Source organism: Ornithorhynchus anatinus, chromosome 14 (genome assembly GCF_004115215.2).
Source record: "Ornithorhynchus anatinus isolate Pmale09 chromosome 14, mOrnAna1.pri.v4, whole genome shotgun sequence".
Lineage (NCBI taxonomy): Eukaryota > Metazoa > Chordata > Mammalia > Monotremata > Ornithorhynchidae > Ornithorhynchus > Ornithorhynchus anatinus.
The window spans coordinates 38613890-38636017 of NC_041741.1; the positions used below are offsets into that span (position 1 = coordinate 38613890).

A 22128-nucleotide genomic window follows, 5' to 3' on the forward strand; every position below is an offset into this window, starting at 1 on the left:
GGAAGAACTAGATCCCAGGATGAAGGACAGCCAGCGTGGCTCATTGGAAAGACCTCACGGGCTGGGGAGTCAGGGGTCATGGGTTCTAATCCCACCTCCGCCACTTGTCAGCCATGTGACTTTGAGCTCGGCTCAGTGGAAAGAGCGTGGGCTTTGGAGTCAGAGGTCATGGGTTTGACTCCCAGCTCTGCCACTTGTCAGCTGTGTGACTGTGGGCAAGTCACTTAACTTCTCTGTGCCTGTTACCTCATCTGTAAAATGGGGATTAAATGTGAGCCTCACATGGGACAACCCAATTACCCTATATAATAATAATGTTGGCATTTGTTAAGCGCTTACTATGTGCAGAGCACTGTTCTAAGTGCTGGGGTAGACACAGGGGAATCAGGTTGTCCCACGTGGGGCTCAAGTCTTTAATCCCCATTTTACAGATGAGGTAACTGAGGCACAGAGAAGTTAAGTGACTTGCCCACAGTCACACAGCTGACAAGTGGCCGAGCCGGGATTCAAACCCATGACCTCTGACTCCAAAGCCCGTGCTCTTTCCACTGAGCCACGCTGCTATATCTGCCCCAGCGCTTAGAACGGTGCTCTGCACATGGTAAGTGCTTAAATACCAACAGTATTAACTCCTCCGTGCCTCACTTACCTCATCTGTAAAATGGGAATGAAGACCGTTAGCCCCACATGGGACAACCTGATCACCTTGTACCTCCCCCAGCGCTTAGAACAGTGCTTGGCACAAAGTTACCGCTTAACAAACGCCATCATTACTATTAACCTAGGACGAAGTGAAGCAGCGTGGCTCAGTGGAAAGAGGCCGGGCTTGGGAGTCAGAGATGACGGGTTCTAATCCCGGCTCTGCTGCTTGTCAGCTTTGTGACCTTGGGCAGGTCACTTCACGTCTCTGTGCCTCAGTGACCTCACCTGTAAAATGGGGATGAAGACGCTGAGCCCTATGTGGGAAAGTCTGATGACCTTGCATCTACCCCGGTGCTCAGAACAGTGCTGGGCACGGCGTGGCACAGTGGAAAGAGCCCGGGTTTGGGAGTCAGAGATCATGGGTTCGAATGCCTGCTCTGCCACTTGTCACCTGTGGGACCGTAGGCAAGTCACTTCACTTCTCTGTGCCTCAGTGACCTCATCTGGAAAATGGGGATGAAGACGGTGCGCTTCACGTGGGACCACCTGATGACCCTGGCTCTCCCCCAGCGCTTAGAACAGCGCTCTGCACAGAGTCAGCGCTTAACCGACACCAACGTTATTATTATTACAAGGTCATCGGGCGTCCCTAGCTCCCCAGAGTAGAGGCGTGGGTATTGGTTAAGCGCTCCCTGGGTGTCAGGCCCCCGTTCTGCGGGCTGGGCCGGACCCGAGGGGAGCGGGTGGCCCCCCGGGGGGCTCGGCGGCTTCATCCCCATTTTCTCGCTGAGGGAAGGGAGGGTGGGGCGGTGAGGACCCTCCGCCCCCCGAGGAGGCGGCCCGGGCTCTTTCCCGCGGGCCGCCGCTGCTCGGCTCCACCCCGGGCGGGACTAAAGGCGGAAGAGGCTTTGGGCCGGGCTCGGATGGGAACCTCGGCGCCCCCTGCGCGGCGCTGACCGGCCGCCGAGGCCCCCGAGCGGCCCCCGAGCGGCCCCCGAGCGGGAGGGGCCGGGGCGGGGCGGAGCGGGCCCCGGGCCGTCCGGCGGCTGGCCTCTTACCGACCTTGGTCAAGTCTATGCCCGACCCCATGAGGGGCAGGCCGTCCTCATCCATGGCGATGGCGGCCGGAGGGCGGCGGGAGGGCGGCCGGGGGCCGAGGGGGCGGGGCTGGGCCGCCCCACACGCCAAACCTCCGCCCTCCCGGAAGTTGGGCCTCAGCCGCCCCCGAAGCACCCTGGGAGTTGTAGTCCTTGCCCGCCCCCCCCCACCCACCTACTCACTCGTTCGTTCCTTCATTCATCCATCCAATCGTTCGTTCGTTCATTCATTCATTCATCCATCCATTAATTCGTTCATCCATCCATCCGTCCATCCGTCCGTCCGTCCGTCCGTCCATCCATCCATCCATCCATCCATCCATCCATCCATCCATCCATCCATCCATCCATCCATTCATTCGTCCAACCATCCATCCATCCATTCCTCCCTCCATCCATCCCTCCCTCCCTCCCTCCCTCCCTCCACCCATCCATCCATCCATTCATCCATCCCTCGCTTCCTCCCTCCCTCCATCCCTCCCTCCCTCCCTCCACCCATTCATCCATCCCTCGCTTCCTCCCTCCCTCCACCCATTCATCCATCCCTCGCTTCCTCCCTCCCTCCCTCCATCCATTCACAATAATAATAGTATTTGTTAAGCACTTACTATGTCCAAAGCACTGTTATAAGCGCTGGGGGGGATACAACGTGATCAGGTTGTCCCTCATGGGGCTCACAGTCTTCATCCCCATTTTACAGACTCGGTAACTGAAGCACAGAGAACTTCAGTGACTTTCCCAAAGTCACACAACTGACAAGTGACGGAGCCGGGATTAGAACCCATGACCTCTGACTCCCAAGCCCAGACTCTTTCCACTGAGCCACACTGCTTGTCTATTCATCCAATAGTGTTTACTGAGCACTTACTTTGTGCAGAACACTGTACTAAGCGCTTGGAATGTACAATTCGGCAACAGATAGGGACAATCCCTGCCCCATGACGGCTCACAGTCTAATCGGGGGATACAGACGGCAGAGCAAAACAGAACAAAACAAAAACAAGACAACATCAAAATAAATAGAATCGAGGGCATGGACACCTCATTAACAAGGTAAATAGGGTAATAAATAATATATCCATCCATCCATCCGTCTTTATTGAGCGCTTCCTTTGTGCAGAGCACTGGACTAAGCCCTTAGAAAGTAATAATAATGTTGGTATTTGTTAAGTGCTTACTATGTGCCGAGCACTGTTCTAAGCGCTGGGGTAGACATAGGGGAATCAGGTTGTCCCACGAGGGGCTCACAGTCTTAATCCCCATTTTACAGATGAGGGAACTAAGGCCCAGAGAAGTTAAGTGACTTGCCAACAGTCACACAGCCGACAAGTGGCAGAGCTGGGATTCGAACTCATGAGCCCTGACTCCAAAGCCCATGCTCTTTCCACTGAGCCACGCTGCTTCTCCAGAAAGTACAATTGGGCAACAGATAGAAACAATCCCTCCCCAACAACGGGCTCACAGAAGGAAAGCCTGCACAATCAGACTTCTTACAACAGTGCTCGGCACAGAGTAATTGCTTAACAGAGAAGCAGCGTGGCTCAGTGGCAAGAGCCCGGGCTTGGGAGTCAGAGGGCATGAGTTCTAATCCCACCTTCACTACTTGTCAGCTTTGTGACTTTGGGCAAGTCACTTCACTTCTCTGGGCCTGTTATCTCATCTGGAAAATGGGGATGAAGACTGAGCCCCACAGGGGACAACCTGATCATCTTGTATCCCCCCCCCAGCGCTTAGAACAGTGCTCGGCACATAGTAAGCGCTTAACTAGTCTACTGGGTGTAGATCAGAACTGAACCTTGAGGGACACCCACAGTTAGGGGTGGGAGACAGAGGAGAGATGGGAAAGGAGACTGAGAATGAACGGCCAGAGAGATACGATAAGGGACAAAATGAGATGAGAAAAGAGATAAGGAATAAGCAGTAGTATTATCATTCACAGTAATAATAACAACAATAATAATAATGATTATGGTATTTATTAGGTACTTACTATGTGTCAAGTGCTGAGGTAGATACGATCAGATCGGACACAGTCTTCGACTCACCTGGAGGCTCATGGTCTAAGGTGAAGGGACACCAGAAATTTAATCCCCATTGTAAAGGTGAGGAAACTGAGAGCTGGAGAAGTTATTTGCCCAAGGTCACACAGCAGGTAAGTGGCACAGCTGATATTACAACTCAAGTCTCTTGTATCCCAGCCCTATGCTCTTTCCTAAACGACACTGCTTCCCTTTGCTGAGCCTGACTCTTTCCCCCACTCCGACATCTACAAATATATTTGAATAGATTTTCCTTGCAAGTCATCAACATTATTTTAAAGTGGGCATAACTTACAAATTGTCGCTCATCATGTAATAATAGTAACAAGAGTAATAGAAAATAACTACTAAAATAGCAAAAACCAGTGTCATTTATCTTGTGGAATAAAATGTTTCTACATCTATCCGTTCCCGCTTGATGGAGATCTCTTTTTCCTTGGGAGGTGACACTGCTATCATATTGGCACCAGCTGCTGAAATCATGATACTCTACCTGTCAGATTTTTTGTAATGAAATCATGCTCTTCTGTAAATTAGGGAGAAGACATCACTCTTACTATCTCTTAGACCATGAGCCCAGGGACTGTGTATGATTTAATCATCTTCTATTCTTTTATCTTAGCACTTAACAGAATGTTTGAAACACAGTGAGTGTGTAATAAATGCCAGAATTAAATTTTGACCGCACTGAACCAAATAACATCTTCTTTTTGGTATTTGGAATTTAGGGTGCCAACACTAAACAGAGAAAAGAAGAGCGATAATCGGTGTGGGTAAAGGAGGGACGACGGATCCCTCTGGAATGGGAACTGCAGAAACTACAGGTCAAAGAAGCACTTGCCCAGTCGCCTCTAGGCTTCAACACTTGGGATTTTCAGGGCCCTGCTTGCCACCCTCCAACCCTCCCGTGACCCCTTCGCAACAGGTGACGCTGGGGAAAGTGAAGTCCTACCTCTTCACCGTCTCCAGCCTGGTGGTAATTGGGAAAGCGTTAGGAGAAGCCATCTGGTAGAAAGCCAGGAAGAGTGCCTCTCCTCCGAAGCATCCTGCAGAGGTAAGAATCTCTCCATCATTCAACAGTATTAATTGAGAGCTTACTGTGTGCAGAGCACTGTACTGAGTGCTGGGGAGAGTATAATATAACAGAGTCGGTAGACATGCTCCCTGCCCACAAGCAGCTTAGAGTTCAGAAGCCACGTTGAAATTAAAATGCTAAAAGCAGTGATACTTCTAAAATGAGGACATGTGCACCCATTCTTGATTGAACATCACCATCTAGTCTAGTTCCCATAGCCAACAGGATGATTATCCACCATTCTAAAATAAGCAAGAAGAGAAAGATAAATACACATCTGCATCAGTTAATTGAAGAGGAAACTCAAGTCGTGTTTTAGAGGAACAGGTCCCCGCAGAAAGGATAGTTTTCCACTGTCTATGTATATATTTTTTAAATCATCTGGCCTTCTCTGAGTTTTAGAGGTGAGCTCAGTAAATTAGAGAGGGGAAATGGTTATGTACAAAAAGTGCTGAGGGGGTGGTGTGAATATCAAGTGGTTCGGGGTTACAGAGCCAACTGCACAGATGAACAGGGGAAATGGGGTCTTATTTAGAGAAAGCCTTTCAGGGAGGTGTGATTTTAGTTTGGTTTTGGAAGGTGGAGAAAGGTGTTCTGTGGGATATGACAAGAGGGAGTGGGTAAGGGGTCAAGAGTGACAGATGAGATTCAGGTGCGGTGACTAGTCGGGTTTTAGAGGAGCTAAGTGTGTGGGTTGGGTTGTGGAAGCAGATCGGTGCAGTAAGGTAGGAGGGGGTTAAGTGATTAAGTGCCCTAAAGCCAATGATGAGGAGTTTCTGTTTGATTCACAGGTGGATGAGCATCTGCTGGAGGCTTTTGAGGAGTGGAAAGATTTGGACTGAACACTTTCCTAGAAAAATGATCTGGGCAGCTGAGTGAAGCACCGCTATCCCCAACAAAGACTACAGTACGAAAGAGTTCATTCATTCACTCAATCGTATTTATTGAGTGCTTACTGTGTGCAGAGCACTCTACTAAGCACTTGGAAAGTACAATTCAACAACCAGTAGAGACAATCCCTGCCTACATGGGCTTGCTGTCTAGAAGGGGAGGGGGGGTCAGGCATCAAAACAAGTAAACAGGCATCAATAGCATCAATATAAATAAATAGAATTATGGATATATATACATGATTAGTATAAATGAATAGAATTATAAATATGTACATAGAACACAAGCGCTGTGGGGGCGGGGGTAGAGTAAAGGGAACGAGTCGGGGAGATGGGGAGGGGAGGGAGACCAGAGGAAAAGGGGGGCTTTTAGAGTTGGTAGACACAATTCCTGCCCTCAAAGAAATTACAGTCTAGAGGGGGAAACAGACCCTCTTGGACATCTTGACAAACCTACTGGGGTTGGGGAGAGGTGTGGCAAGGGAAGCCCTGACCTTGGCAGGAGTGCTGGAATTAGTCGGTCGAGGAGAGGGATATCCTCTAGACTGTAAACTCCTCATGGGCAGGGATTGTGTCTATCAACTCTGTTATACTGTACATTCCCAAACGCTTCGTACAGCAGTGTTCTGCACACGCTAAGTGCTCAGGAAATGTGATTGATTGATCAGCAGTGGAGACCAGCAGGGGAGGAGGAAGCAGTGGTTTCCTGACCCCCCTGGCCAACTTTCTCTTCCACTTTTCCCCTCTCCATTCCTCTCTCTGTGTCATTCTTCCATTGTCTCCACCCTCATTCCCCTTTGGATCTCCCAAATTCTTTCTTTGCTCATATACCAGCTGGCACCGAAAGGCCCCGAGTTTACGGTCAAATGAAGAGATGGACTCATGAGCACTGAGGCGCTGGGATGCAGTCGAAGAACAGTGTTCATTACAACACCATATCCCATTAGGTGGGCTGGTGAGCAGCCTAGCTGATGGCATGTTACACCGCTGCTTAAAGTTATATGCAATGGGGTGACGCAAAAAAAGGCAGAAAATGGTAGAGAAAGGCTGTCAAGGACTTCAAAAGATATGGCAAAGTGGAGGCTGTTTGCGGTTTACCCAAGGTGAGTCCCTATCGACTTGGCAAAGTCCTTTTTTCTGAGCTTCAAATGTCTTTCGTACTGAGAGAAGATTAAGGCCACAGCAAGGCTCAACCGCTAATGGGATTTCCATACACCTGGCATTGGCAGACTATGGCACTTTAGTCAGTGGGTGGCAATTCGGGCCACTCAGCCTCTGGCACAGTGCCGATAACTTTTTTCCCCCCCGGCTGTGACTTCAAGGTTTTGCACTGTCCTAGATTTGCCCAACATCTTCCTCTACGACCTTAGGCTTCTTAAATAAGAAAACCGTTCTGCGTAAACCATTTCTTGCTGCCTACTCTGTTGTTGCATAATAAATCGCAGTTGCCCTTGGGGCTCTCTTTGGGGGTCGCAGTCCTCTCTGGTTTATTTTCTCTGTGACAGGGAATATTCTACAAATAGAATTTTGCTCAGAGCTTCAGGAGAGTTCTTACTTCTGATGATTTCAAAGATTAACCTTCACTTTGGCAAGACGCTAATCTTAACTGGACTTGGCTCAACTAGAAGTACAACAGCTGTGTTTACAAGAAAGAAGATCAAAGTTTTGAGCGTACCACCATTAGGAGCAAGAATACCAAGAGCCTATCTTGCCTTTTATCTGCTCTAAAGCAGCAACTACGATCTTAATACTAGCTCTGGATGTTGGTAAAGATGCTTAAATTACAGAAAAATGTTAACTTCTAACATACTGGGGAGTTGAACATCATAACTCAAATTGTTTGCCCAGGCCGAGAAACCTGGCGAATGAGTCTCCTACTTACTTCATATGTATTTTATAAATTTATATGTTATGGCTCCCAAGGTACAGTATTCTGTTAATAATCGGCTGAAAAGCCAAATAGCTATATGACTAAGAGGTAAGTTAAACAGAAATAAAATAGCTGATCCAAGGAAATTTCCAGACACAGTGTCACCTGATCCTCCATAGGGGCAACAATTGTTTTTACTAAGGTGGTCCAGTGAACAGCTGAAAAGGTCAGGAATAGATTAAATTCTTTCAATTTCCCATGAAGCCTAAATTCACGGTAATCCTGGGTCTGAGTAATGGCTGTGTCCTCAAAGAACCAATCTTTTCCCTTCTTATGAAGCGCCTCAAAGCCGATAGCCTAATAATTTTGCTGTTAACATGCTGTGCGCTTCAACAAACAAAAGGTCCCTAGCTCATCAGCTCTTCAAAGTTATGTGGATTTACCAGAAAACAAAACCACATGATTTTAAGGACAGTGTCCATTTAAATGTATAATCAGAAACAAATGCTAACTGTTTTGAGATTCTTTAGAAATGTCCGTATTAATGTTTTTGAATCAGCAAGGTGTTAGATTAAAGAAACAGAGTGTTCTCTTCTGTCCTTTTTCTCCAAGCACACTGACAGCTTGATCAAGATATACTGGAACAGCCTGCTTTGCCTGAGGATCTGACCATGCTAACGGAGGAATGTATGGGAGTCAGCCATTAAAAGTGTTATTTAGGCTTTTTTTACTTTTGTATTCAAGGTCACAAACCATGACTACTGATCTGCTATTAAATTGGGTTAAAAGAGTTTTAGGTTTTTGTGCTACACAAAAACATGGGAAACACACAGGAACCATTGCTTTCCTCCCCTCAAAACTATTAAAAATGCAACAACTTGGACTCGATAACGTCTCATAACTTCTCAATCAGCATTTCTGGGACAAAGTCCGATTTCGGACCGTTACAAAAATCCAGACACAAATGTGCAAACCAGATTCTAATTTCTTTGCACTGACATGAGATTTAAAACAGCACCAGAAACATTACTAGGTCAGTGTCGACATGTATTCACAAATTACCGGAGTGAAAAAACAAATTGGATTGCATGTGTGTGCAATTTTGCATTTTGGCATAGGCAACAAATTTAAATGCAGTGTGCAAGCCAATTCATAAGATAAAATGGGATTTATGATTCCATCACTTTTTTAAAGAGTTGGATTTTAAGTGACATTTTACCGATTTGTGATACTCTGATTTTTAAAAATTTCAAGTCCTAAATGACACTGGTTTTGGAACATCAGCTGTGTACCCCTACGAAGTAACGACTGAAATAGAACTTAATTTGAAAGTTTCTTATTTAGCAACGTTATTCCCAAACTAGGAAAACTATGGCTAGAGTCCCTAAAAACTCCTCTTATATTACACATAAGGAATTGAAAATCCATTACCAATAGCTAACTTCCCAAACCTCCTCTTGCATTCCCTCTTGTCTCTCCTGGCCCACTCTTGAATTTCAACAGGTTTCAAAGAACTGAGCGTATTCCGGGAAAAAACCCCCCGCCTATTCCAAAGAATTGAACATGTCCAACATCTGATGCGCAGCTCTGCCCACACCGGATGCTTGGTGCGGTTGATGATGAGGAAGATGATGTTGAGGCGCATTAAAGACGGGAGACCTTCTGGAGGGCAATATAGAAGGCGAAGAAAGAAAAATCAGGGTAAAATAAGTTTAAAAAATGCTTGCCCCGGCCCGGGAAACTCAGACATCAGTTGATTTTAACTAGAATATGCTCTGTTGAGAACAAGTATAAGCTTTTGCTTGGCCACTCTGGCCTCGTGAGACTACGCATTTCTCCTCTAGATTGTAAACTCCTCATGGACAGGGCACATGTCTATCACCTCTGCCACACTGTAGTCTCCCAAGCACCTAGTACAGTGCTCTGCAGTGGATGCTCAATCAATATGACTGATCAGGAGACCTACCCCTTCTCTCTCTTTACCAAGGATATTCCATCCGCTTAATGTTTCTTCCTAACCTGCTCTGGCCACATTATACTCCTCAGATGACCATTTCAGGGACCCTTTTCTCGCACGTTAGGGCAGATCTGTAGCCAGATCGCTCATCTCTGGATGCTTCCCCTCCCTCCCAAACCACACACACATTCATGCTTTCAAAATAATCTTTTTTCGGGAGGACTCCCCAAATCCCCGAGAGCACCCCCTGAGATAGTGTCTTCTGTGACCTTACCACTGTACAGGATGAAACTTCACTCCTGGGGAACTAACTTTCATTTCAGTTTGTAGTATACTCATTTCCAGGCTTTCCATAGCACATAGTTGTTCTTTCCTTTCCCAAAACACTCCTGAGAAAGCCTCTCGATGGAACTGGCTACAAGTTTCCAGATGTAGAAACCTTCCTACATTGTAAAATTCATTCCAAACTCCTCCTCTGTGGGGAAACTAACAGAGGAGACACTTCAAGCTAGGCAAGCAATTGCTCACTCCAAGGTAAAGTTGGGAGGTAAGAATTCCTATTTGGATACCCCCTCCATCAAAAACTGGAATTTTGGGGGCATCTGCTAATGAATAAATAACATTAGGTAGAAAGTGATTTGCAAACAAGTTATTTACCCTTACCATGTCGAGCTGAAAGATGTTACCATCAAATTGCGGAGGTACTGAGATATTAAGTTGACTTTTAAGTTGTCTTTTATCAAATTCAGAATGTGTTGGGGTACTGGAGATGAGATATAAAGAGATAGCATCAACTGTAATTAAATTACAAAAAAACTTATTTGAACCCCATTTCTCTTTAGCTAAAATGAATTTTGGGTATTACAAATAAAACTGTCCTAGAATGAAGTGTTACAGTTTGCAAAATGGTTTCTGGAGTTCATGGCAAGACAAATAGGAGGGCAAAATTTCATGAAAATATTTTTTATTTTCAAAATCTTAATTGTAATTTACCCTTCCAGGAGGGGCCTTACCAAAATGATTCTTAGTGGCAAGTTTGTTAGTCATAATATCCCTAAATCCCCCAAAAGGTTTGAAATCTACCTACTTATTGCTTATGTGGCCTGTCAGGATTTTACAATCAGATTTTTTTTTCTCAGTTAAGGTAAACAATTTTTCACCTCCTGAGATACGGTTCAGACACTACAGGAATAATAAAAACTTGCTTATTAGTGTAGAAGTAAGGGATGATAGGATGGTACGTTCCTAATCATGATCATGGATATCAAAGAGAGGATGGTCATTTCACTACTCCTCCAAGCAACTGTAGCTCTGTCATAAACCAAACCCTGCTTGTATAGACCCTTGATTTGACTCCAAAAGGGCACTGCTGATGTTCTTAGAAATGTTTTTAGGTTTCTTCTTCTCTGTGTGTTCCCTAAGAAAAGGTACAAAGCTCTGAATACAATAGAGCTCAAGAAATAATTAAGATCAGCAAAGATTCAGAAGAAAGGAAATCTAGCTTTAGATTAGTATTCCTTTTTTAAAATTATTTTTACATTTGTTAAGTGCTTACTATGTGCTAAGCACTGTACGAAGCGCTGGGGTAGATACAAGCTAATCAGGTGGGACACAGTCCATGTTCCACATGGGGCTCAGTCTCAATCCCCATTTTACAGATGAGGTAACTGAGGCAGAGAAGTTGCCCAAGATCACAGAGCAGACAAGTGGTGGATTCCTGATCTTTAGGGGCATCCAGCAGTAATCTATAGGCTCTGACTGAGAAGTCAGGTTAAGAGAGTTGCATACGCCAAGGAAGAGGAGTGAGAGGAATATCGTGATCTACTGTTAGGCAAATAATCTGATGGTGCACTAGAACAACAAAAAAAGGTTAATTTGTATTAACTCAATTACTGAAGAATGCAACTTTGGGAAACAAAAAGGCTTTGCAAATTTAAGAGCCCTATTTACCTTACAGATGGGATTGAAAATCAAATGTTTTACTTTCGCTGGGGGCTTGAAGATGATGCAACTGATGCGGATTTTAAGATTTTATCAGTGTGTTGAAAGCGTGGCCCATAAAATTCAGTGCACGACTGAAATTTCCTTCTATATGATGTGCTTGATATTTTCCCTTGGCCACATTATGGCATTTGTTATACACATTCCCTACTGTCACTTTTGTTTCCTCCTCAGGGTTTCCCAATCTTCTTGAAGCTTCGGTTCCAAGAGTCACCCTATTTTGATTGTAGTGTGCTAAACTGTCGTCTGTCCCAAAATGCCCGATCATTTTAAATTTTGCTTCACTGGGTCTTTAAAGAGTTTCATCTCCCATTTTCAGACTACGAAAGAGGAGCAGTTTGGACAGCAGGTTGCCATCCATTCCACTTCCATCTCCCATCCAATAATGGTACAATTGACAGTCACTGCTTTGCAGTTGGTAAATCCAAGATTTCCACGGAAGACACAGAGCCTAAGTCTGTGATGGAATTCCGTTACCGAGGGAGCCCACTGTCCAGTGGTTCACGGATAGCTCACTGGAGGCGGGGAACATGACTACCAACTCTGTTGTAGTGTACTCTCCCAAGCGTTTAGTACAGTGTTTCACACATAGTTAAGTGCTCAGTAAATATCGCTGATTGACTGATAAGCAGGTGCTAGACAACTGAATCAGCAGGGCTAGAATATAAGCATGTGACAGCGAGAAAGAGAATGCACAGATGTTGCTTCACGTTTTGACATCTGGTAACGTGCATCGCTTATTCAGCGGCTTCAGTTGACATTTCAACCTAGAAGCAACTGTCACATTGCATATTGAAAATATGAACCTGTACATATGCACAAGACAACTCACCTCGGAACTAGTAAGTGGGTCAATTACACATTCTCAAAAGGGACAGAATGGAAAAGTTAATTTAAATATGCCGTCACTTGTTTTCATAAAATCACAATACTGCAGTTTGAAGTGGCCTAAACTAACCCGTATTTTCAAGATCAAGAACTCCCCCAATATTTATTAAAATCTTTATTACAAAGTCACATAATTTGCGAGTCCAGTGGACAACCGCGACATCTCTTTTACGTTTCCGTCACCCAAAACAACAACTTGTGATCTCCACCGATTGCGCAAAGTGGGAGAGTCCTGTGCCAGGACAAACCGGATCCCACAGACGCAGAGCCAATTAGGATAGGCTAAAAAATAAAATAAAATTGAAAAAATTAAATGTCACATGATGAAATGAAAAACTACAGAAGGAAAATCTCTTCTAAAGAAAATAGTATTATTTCTTATATAAATTAGTTTCTTATTGCCCAACTACTTCCTTGAATAAATAATGTAAATAAAGATCTGGAAAATTTCAAAGTTAAAGAAGGAAATTATTAAAATTCCTTCATTTCATTCATTTCTAAATTGAGCCTGTTTTGTCCCCCGTTGGGCTTAGAAGAGAATGCTCTCCTCAAATATTGGGCAAAGCCTTCCAAACCCAACAGAATGACAGCATGAAGCTATATGCTGCTTGTCTGGACCAATGCATCTCTAAGCTTTAATGGGAGCCTTTGGATGATATGGTGTTTACTTTGTCCACACAACTCGTGATTTAAATACTTTAATCATGATCCTTCTCATTTCCATCTTTCTAGGCATGAGTCCATTTTTTTTCAGTGTACTCTCATTTGAAAGATGCTCTAATTCTCTGGCCATTCCATTTACCTATTTTTCCACTTGTTAATGCTTAGAGCTCTAGACAAACAACCCAGATCAACGCATACAAAGGTGGGTTTAGACAGTTTCCTGTCCTTCAGACATCCTTCCTTTCCTACCTTCCACCTTTTATGGGCACTAGGATGGGTTGAAGTATTATTGGCTGTGATACTATTGTGCATGTTAGGAAATTCCCACCGGCGGGGCTCTCCCCGACTGTTTGCTGACACTAAAATTCCCATCAGCTCTATTAAAACAAAATCCTAAAATGAGTCTGGATCAGGCTCTGGAATGGCCCAGATTCACTTTCGGTCCTCTGTATTATTTGTTGAAGAGCAGAAGTGACGGGGGACAGAGGCACGTGAGTAGCCGAGCGGATATAGGCCGAGCGTGGGATGGGGAAGGCCAGGGTCTAGAATTTAGGACTCTGCAGAGCTCTAAGCCTCACCATTCCTGCAGTTCTAGGGAGGCAGGATGTGGTGCCACCTGATCATATCTGCAGACTATGCGTGGCTCTTCATTCTCATTATAATTTAGCCACAGACTGAACAAAGACACTTATGAATATATATATAGGAAGATATATATGAAATCTTCCTATTTGTGAAGTAAAAGTTCGGGGGGATTGGAGAAAGTGGAACAAAGAGTGGAGGGTTATAGGCCGGTACCTGAGGATGTCCTAGATGATGAACCAGAAGCTGGCTCGGCACTTTTCCAGGGTAACCCGTGGTTGCAAATAAATTTTCATTAACTGTTGACCACCTAAGACGGGCCAAAAGAAAAAAAAAAGCCACTTATTGAAAAGAACAAATTGCAGCCCGAGTTTAACAAATATTTTCCCTCTAGACTACAAGTTCCTTGTGGGCAAGGAATGTGTTCTGTTATATTGTAGGCTCCCAAAAGGTTAATACAGTGCTCTGCAAACTAAGCACTCATTAAATATGGTTGACTGATTTTTAGGTTACCCAAAGCCATGAAGTTAAAAACTGTAATTAATTATGTATCTACACAATCATTTCAACAGTTTTTACTCCTGAGCCTTCATTATTTTTAGAATTTATATAATAATCCCTCTCAGGAAACACCACTGACTGATTATTTCTTTTAAGGGTACTGAATGTACTGTACTGTCCCAAGTGCTTAGTACACTGCTCTGCACAGAGTAAGCATTTAATAAATACCTTAATGATGATGACGGTAATGAAAGTCAACACACAGAACTATAAAATAGACACAAACGCCCGGAAAAGACTTGGATATGATTCAAACACCAGGCACTATTGGTGGGCTTTTACCAACATTTATGAAGTTGGCTTTCCTAGGTTTCAGAGCAAGGTTAGTCCCTGCAATGCAGCTGAAGTAACTAATGTACGTGCTCCGGGCGACGCAATTCTTGGCAATTTTCCTGATTCTTTTACATCTTGAAAGGTGATAAACTGTTCATGTGTGAGTTCCCTGCAGTATTTAAAAATTTTTAGCGTCAAAAGCACATCACTCAGGAATTGAACCAATAGAGAGAGGCTGAATTTTTCCAGGGCCCAATGTAGAAGAGCATATACAAACACACATCAGCTTATATACAACTCAAGTAATTAAATTGATACCACTGAATTAGTAATAATAATAACTACAGTACTTGTTAAGCGCTTGCTATGTATCAAGCACTGTTCTGTTCCACATGGGGATTGCGGTGTAAGTAGGAGGAAGAAAAGGTACCGAATTCTCATGTTACAGTTGAGGACACTGATACACACAAGTTAAGCCACTTGCTCATGGTCAGAGCAGATGAGTGGCAGAGCTGAGACTGAAACCCAAGTCCTCTGACTTCCAGGCCCACGCTCTTTCTACAAAGCCATGCAGCTTCCTGTTAACTGAACAAAAGTTGAAATGTTTCAAAATAGAAAACCATACCTGAATAAGCGGGCTCGGTCCATATGGACAGGTCTCTTATCTTGAGGATAACTAGTCAAAGGTAATAATTAAAAGTATCAATATACACTGAACGTTCTGAAAGAGAACAACTCTAAAGCATTGAAAAAATCTAATAGAACTACCATAAAAAATTCCCAGCGGTCATTTAAAAACGCCAATTCTGATAATCAAGGACACGCCAACAGCAAACCCATAGTTTACAGTCACTGAATCTGATTGAACTGATTTCCTTTAGCCCTAGAATATCACTAGTAGTGTGCTGTTTAGGGCTACAAAAATTACAAATCAAAGATCCTTTAAAGAAGGAAAAAAACATGAAGGAAATACCTTGAGCGAGTAATATCCCAGACTAACCAATCGTTTCCGGCAACGGCTCCAACTTTAAAGGTGTTTCTTAAGCACCAGTGAGCTGACATTAATGGCATCTGTTCACAATCAAGAGACAGAATAGCCTGCTGGGTAACGAGATCGTAGAATCTGATTATTCCATTCTTCTCTGCCACCATCAACTACAAGTAAATAAAAAAGCACAGTTATTAGCATCTTCAGGGGTAAAGTCCTATAAATTTTGAGAACGGCAGAAGACCACGACCACAATCTCAAAAGAGAGATCGTGTTACTTAGTACCCACATAAAAGCAATCGCTGTTAGTGTGGCTCAGTGGGAAGAGCCTGGACATGGGAGTCAGAGGTCATTCATTCATTCATTCATTCAATAGTATTTATTGAGCGCTTACTAAGTGCAGAGCACTGTACTAAGCACTTGGAATGTACAATTCGGCAACAGATAGAGACAATCCCTGCCCAATGACAGGCTCACAGTCTAAACGGGGGAGACAGCAAGAAAACAGAACAAAACAAAAACGAGACAACATCATCAGGATAGATAGGTTATGGGTTCGAAGTCTGATCTGTCACTTGTCAGCTGAGTGACTGTGGGCAAGTCACTTCACTTCTCTGTGCCTCAATTCCTTCATCTGTAAAATGGGGATGAAGGCTGTGAGCCTCACGTGGGACAACCTGATTAGCCTGTATTTACCCCAGTGCTTAGAACAGTGCTCTGCACATAGTAAGCGCTTATAACAAATACCAACATTTTTATTATTATTACCTGAATTATACATGGGTGGGTGATAATAGAGATTATGGGTGACGATGTAAGGGACAGAGGGGAGGGATACTGTTTGTGGTGTCTTCCGGCTAGAGAAGCATTTCTTCATACCATTTTCATTTAAAACAGTATCAAGTGACACAGTCATTGATTTTCTAAGACTCAAATAATTAGATGACAGGGTGTGCTTTTAACGAAGACACTATAGTCTAGGCTCAGGAGAAGCAGAATGACCGAAACAGGTTTTCTCAAACCACTGGAAATTGTAAGTGAAGGGGCCATGGCTTTACTTCTGTTCTATGTTCTTAAGTGTCCAGGAATAATAATAATAATAATGATGTTGGTATTTAAGCACTTACTATTTGCACAGCACTGTTCTAACGCTGGGGTAGATACAGGGTAAACAGGTTGTGCCACGTGAGGCTTACAGTCTTAATCCCCATTTTACAGATGAGGTAACTGAGGCACAGAGAAGTTAAGTGACTTGCCCACAGTCACACAGCTGACAAGTGGCAGAGCCGGAATTCAAACCCATGACCTCTGACTTCCAAGCCCACGCTCTTGCCACGCTGCTCCTCTGTGATGAGTCACGTCATAGCAAAATCAAATATACTCTCTCTCACCTGTTTCCTGCTTACCTTTGGCTCTTGGGTACCATTTTTAAACTGAATTAGATAATTCCTACCCTACTCATTGTATATCAACTATAATCTGTTCTTTAAAAAGTTCTTAAAACAGAACTTTTGAGGGCATTAACGCCTAGATCGACAGCATATCTCTACAGCAAATTAAAGTAATTAAAGGTAGATCTAAGTATTTTTGCCATTAATTTCAAGAATGTTTAGATTACGTGCCTACTTTATAAATGTTGACAAAAGAGGAACAGAGCTATAAAACTAACCTTAAAAGCCTCCTCGGGATGCCAGCAAACACTCATTCCAGGAGAACGAAGAACAAAATGAGCTTTCTGATTCCCCTCCAAGTCCCAAACCCTAATGAGAGAGTATAACAGTAAAAGGACTTATTGCTGTGCCACTATAAAAAAACATTAAATTTATAACATCAGCATATTAACTACTTTTAACTAGCGAGTTAGTCAAATGGGTTTTAGTACCTTTTTGAATGCAAACAAAATGCTCTCTTGTGGAAAAACCAAAAGATGTGTAAATAATTTGCTTCGGCCTGTCCATTACATGTACAGTTGCCATGGCTATTGTATCGGAATGAATATGTAATGAATGAATGTAATGAACTCTCTCAGGCTGGTGACAAATTCGGACAATTTCATGACACACTTGAAGTCAGCTTTAATGCTACACAGCCCCAAAAGACACTGGGCTACAGCGGAAGAAAACAGAGAGAGAGATGCAACTGAGATCATTTTAATAATGATGGTATTTGTTAAGCGCTTACAATGTGCCAAGCACCGGTCTGAGCACTGAGGTAGATACAAGGTAATCAGGTTGTCCCACGTGGGGCTCACAATCTTAACCCCCATTTTACAGATGAGGTAACTGAGGCACAGAAATCTGAAGTGACTTGCCCAAAGTCACATAGGTGACAAGTGGCGGAGGCAGGATCAGAACCCACGACGTCTTACTCCCAAGCCTGTGCTCTTTCCACATGCCACGCTGCTTGTTCTAGGAGATCATTCTAGCTCCTTCCTCCTGCTGTAATCATCTGACTGTCGATCAATCAGTCAATCGTATCTATTCAGTCTTTACTGTGTGCAGAGCACTGTACTGAGTGTTTGGGAGAGTACAATCTAACAGAGTTGGTAGACACATTCCCTGACCCAAAGGGGAGATAATCTGGGGAACTTCCACTGTGAGTGTCTCTCCTCCTCTTCCTCTCCTTTTTCTAATCCTATTCTCGGTCCACTGGTCCCACCATCGTGGACCTATGGAAGCTCCTCGCACTATGCTGAATCGACCACTAATCCCATAAATACAATCCAATCAATTGATCACTGGTATTAGCAGAGTACTGACTAGGCGCAGTAATTGTTTTGTATCCTCCCCCAAACGCTTAATACGGTACCGTGCACAGAGTAAGCGCTCAACAAATACCATCGATTGCAGAGCATTCCATTTACAGCTCCTAGTTACCATTTTCATATTCTTTTACTTAACAATGTATTAGGTTGCTAAGAATTTTACAAAAATGTATTAATAATTTTCCACTTTTAAAGAGTGTGGCCCCTGGCCAGTGTATAATGGCATCAAATAGCTTAGCCATAGAAAGGTTGATGTTAGTCAAGTCAGTCAATTGTATCTGAGTGCTTACTTGTAAAAAGCAAGGCACTAAGCACTTGGGAGAGTTCACTAAAACAATAAACACACACATTCCCTGTCCTCTGTATTATTCATTCATTCATTCAATAGTATTTATTGAGCGCTTACTATGTGCAGAGCACTGTACTAAGCACTTGGAATATACAATTCGGCAACAGATAGAGACAATCCCTGCCCAATGATGGGTTTACAGTCTATGGACCTTTGGGAATTTTCAGGAGCCATGTTCTTAACTGTCTACACTGCAATGTCTTTACACACTTCATGCATTAGCACTCATCATTTGCCAAGACAAAGAAACACAACTGCCCACATTCTAAATGACGGTAAGAAATACTTGCAAATTGGGTAAGTGGGGATCAAAATACCGGTTGAGAAAGCGGCACCTTCAGCCGGAAAGGCTGTGGGCAGCCACGCTAAGATCATATTCGCCAATACCAAGGGAGTTCGCAAAATCGGACTTACGATAAAAGGACCTTTGTATTTTAATTCCATCTTTACCGAGATGAGAATGTGCTTCAGAATTCAAATAACGGCTAATGCTATAGTTAAGGACTAAAGGACACTTTCATTATAACCGCCGTTTTAATACATTCTTGCATTAAAACACACAATCTACTCTAAACCAAACTTCTTTACCCACATGAACGTGTCTTGAAAGTTTATTTAGAGTTAAGGAAATAGATTCATTTTACTCAGTGGGTAAAACCGTAGTTGGATCCCATAAGGAAAAATAATTCCTTCTAGTGTCAAGAGCACAAACAGAAATAATCACTGAATAAACTTGATGATTTCTGTAAAAAAAGTGCACCTTGATATTCGTGGAATTACAGCGACTCTCTCCGGTATCATTATAAATCCCTCAAGGGCCGAAGCTGTCTTCCATATTAGTGTACATCCCCAAACTCCTAGTCTACAATACGCCTTTCTGCAAGCGATAGGCAGTCAATGATGATGAATGTGCAGAGGTAAATAGGCATTTTTGGATTACTTTAGTTGGAAAATGCTTGTCTTCTGAAATGGTCAGTGGAAAGACTTAATATGGTCATTTTGCCATCGCTGAGTAATGTAGAATTCACCTCTGAGCTGACTACGAATTCTGAACTGACAGTTTTTTTCAAACACCAAGGATGATGATGATGATGGTACCTGTTTAGCGAGCAGTGTAATCTAATGGAAAGAGCACAAGCCTGGGAGACAGAGGCCCTGGGTTCTAATCCTGGCTCCTCCTGTCTGCTGTGTGACTTTGAGTAAGTCATTTACCTTCTCCATGCCTCAGTTATCTCCTGGGTAAAAATGAGGATTAAGACTGTAAGCCCTATATGGGGCAGGAACTCTGTCTTACCCGATAAGCTTGTATCTACCACAGTGCTTACTGCAGTGCCTTGCCACATAGTAAGCACTTACCTGCACTCTCCGGTAAAGCTTAGTACACGCTCTGCAGAGTAAGCACTCAAATACCAACAACTGTTCAAACAATATCAAAAATAAAACCACAAAATAGAATATGAAGTCAAATTTCAGCCTCCATTATGCTTCTCGGAACAATGGTACTTTTCAGTCCATTAAAGCAATACCATTTGTGCCTGCTTTAAGAAGGCATGTGTAGCTTTTGATATGTTAAAGCCCCAGCCAGAAAAAAAGTGATTCAGGTAGGGCCCATGTTTGCCTATTACCTCCTTCTCTCCCTCCCCAATCCCCACCCATCACAGTATCCAATTAGTCTAGTATGGTTAAACACCCATTTCTATTGGTTTTGAAATTTCTTTGGCTTCCTCAGCTTTCAGTTCATCCCTTTTCAGGTTGGCTGCTTAATTCTTTATTAATTCAGCATGGTTTTAAATGAAACATCCTAATTCTAACAAAAATTCTTTTTAAAAAGATAATACTTTTGGGGAACAATGCCATCTTTGGCCAAACGGCATTCTATCAAATATTGACTTCCCTGGAGAAGAAGTAGGATTTACCATTTTGAAAGATCCAGCACCCTCTCTGCAGCAAAAGAGATTTTAAAAATAAATATCTACTTGATTAGGTAATCTAGACATGTACTTTCTTCCACTTCCAGAAATTTTGCCTTGTAAATTATTCCAAGGCAAAGCAACACTTTTCAGAGGAAATTACTGTTCGGGGAGAGAATTATGATCTAATTGAAGATGGTAAATCAATTTGTCCAAGGATTCATGAAGCTGCACTTCATTCCCTAAAGAGCTTTAGGTTATTAAGTTTGGCAAATAATACTTGTGTTTTGTCTGTTGCTTTTCTTTTTTGTTTATAAAGTGCCACGTAGCATCTACTTTACCTCTACTGAATGACATACTCCCACGGTGGATTTTATGAAAGAATGGTTTTTAGCAGTGGTCTATTCATTCACATGTCTAATATGTTCCTAATCTTGTTGGACTATTTGAAAAAGCTAGTCAAATACTAGAACATTTCCCTACATTCATTTTTAAACCGAGATGGAGAAAAACAATAAAGATCTTGGGATCCGGATAAGCCTATACAGAAAGCTTAGATCATCTAAGGGAACTATTTCGAAAAGTGGCACCTGGTGTACAATAAAGGAGCCAATGAACCCAGAAGCACTCACAGTGGCTGGCAGAGGGTTGGAAAGGGATGGGAAGGGATGTTGGCCCTAGAATTCCTGGAGAACTTGCAGGGTGTGGGCACTGAGACCATGGAGCCTGGACATTGGTGAGTCAACCTGATTCAGACGGAGTCCAGCGAGAGGGGAAGATAGGTGGGTCAAACCACGTCAGTACCCTACCTCTTGGGAAAAGGAAGAGAAGCACTTGGCCGTTGGAAGGGGCTGAACCAAAGATGCTGATGATATTTTCCTGCCCAACTTCTGCTGACACGAAGGGAGAGGGAACTGATTTACTAGCAGTGAGTGGACAAAACCTGGGCAGCCAGGGCTTAGAGATCCCATAAGCAGCTCCTGTGAGAAGCAGTGAGGCCTAATGGGTAGAGCACGGGCCTGGGAGCCAGAAGGATCTGGAGTCTAATTCTGGCTTGTAACGTGTCTGTGTGAAACCTTGGGCAAATCATTTCACTTCTCTGCGCCTCAGTTATCTCATCAGTAAAATGAAGATTAAGACCGTGAGCCCCATCTGGGACAGTGACCGTATCCAACCTGATTTGCTCGTATCCGCCCCAGTGCTGAGAACAGTGCCTGGCAAATAGTAAGCGTTTAATGAATACTCCAATTATAATTGTTATCCTGGGTTACGTCAGCAACTAGTTCGCGACCCATCTTCAGCTTGCAAATATTATGGAGTTGCTGTCAGTCAATCAATCGTTTTTACTGAGCGCTTTCTGTGTGCAGGGCACTGTACTACGCATTTGAGAGAGTACAATACAGCAGAGTTGGTAGACGCATTTCCTGCCCACAACGAGCTCAGAGAGGGAGACAGACATTCAATAAAGTACGGATATGCAGATAAATGCTGTGGCGCTGAGGGAGGGGTGAATATAGGGAGCAAATCAGGGTGTTGCAGAAGAGAGAAAGAGCAAATGAGGCCCTTTGGAGATGTGCAG

The 22128-nt window shown here is 43.5% G+C and overlaps 2 protein-coding genes across 2 annotated transcripts in view; both read right to left on the reverse strand.

The window, feature by feature from the left end:
- WASHC3 (WASH complex subunit 3) overlaps positions 1–1810 on the reverse strand; it is a 40817-nt gene extending 39007 nt beyond the window's left edge. Inside the window, exon 1 of the mRNA XM_029079084.2 lies at positions 1705–1810. Within this exon, the coding sequence (XP_028934917.1) occupies positions 1705–1755 (51 nt within the window). The 5' untranslated portion in view covers positions 1756–1810. The remainder of the gene's footprint in view (positions 1–1704) is intronic.
- A 10749-nt stretch (positions 1811–12559) lies between these two features.
- Positions 12560–22128, reverse strand: part of NUP37 (nucleoporin 37) — a 32740-nt gene continuing 23171 nt past the window's right edge. Inside the window, exons 6-10 of the mRNA XM_029078637.1 lie at positions 17196–17286; positions 15512–15693; positions 15164–15214; positions 13921–14014; positions 12560–12741 (exon numbers count right to left, since the gene is read on the reverse strand). Of these exons, the coding sequence (XP_028934470.1) occupies positions 12628–12741; positions 13921–14014; positions 15164–15214; positions 15512–15693; positions 17196–17286 (532 nt within the window). The 3' untranslated portion in view covers positions 12560–12627. The remainder of the gene's footprint in view (positions 12742–13920; positions 14015–15163; positions 15215–15511; positions 15694–17195; positions 17287–22128) is intronic.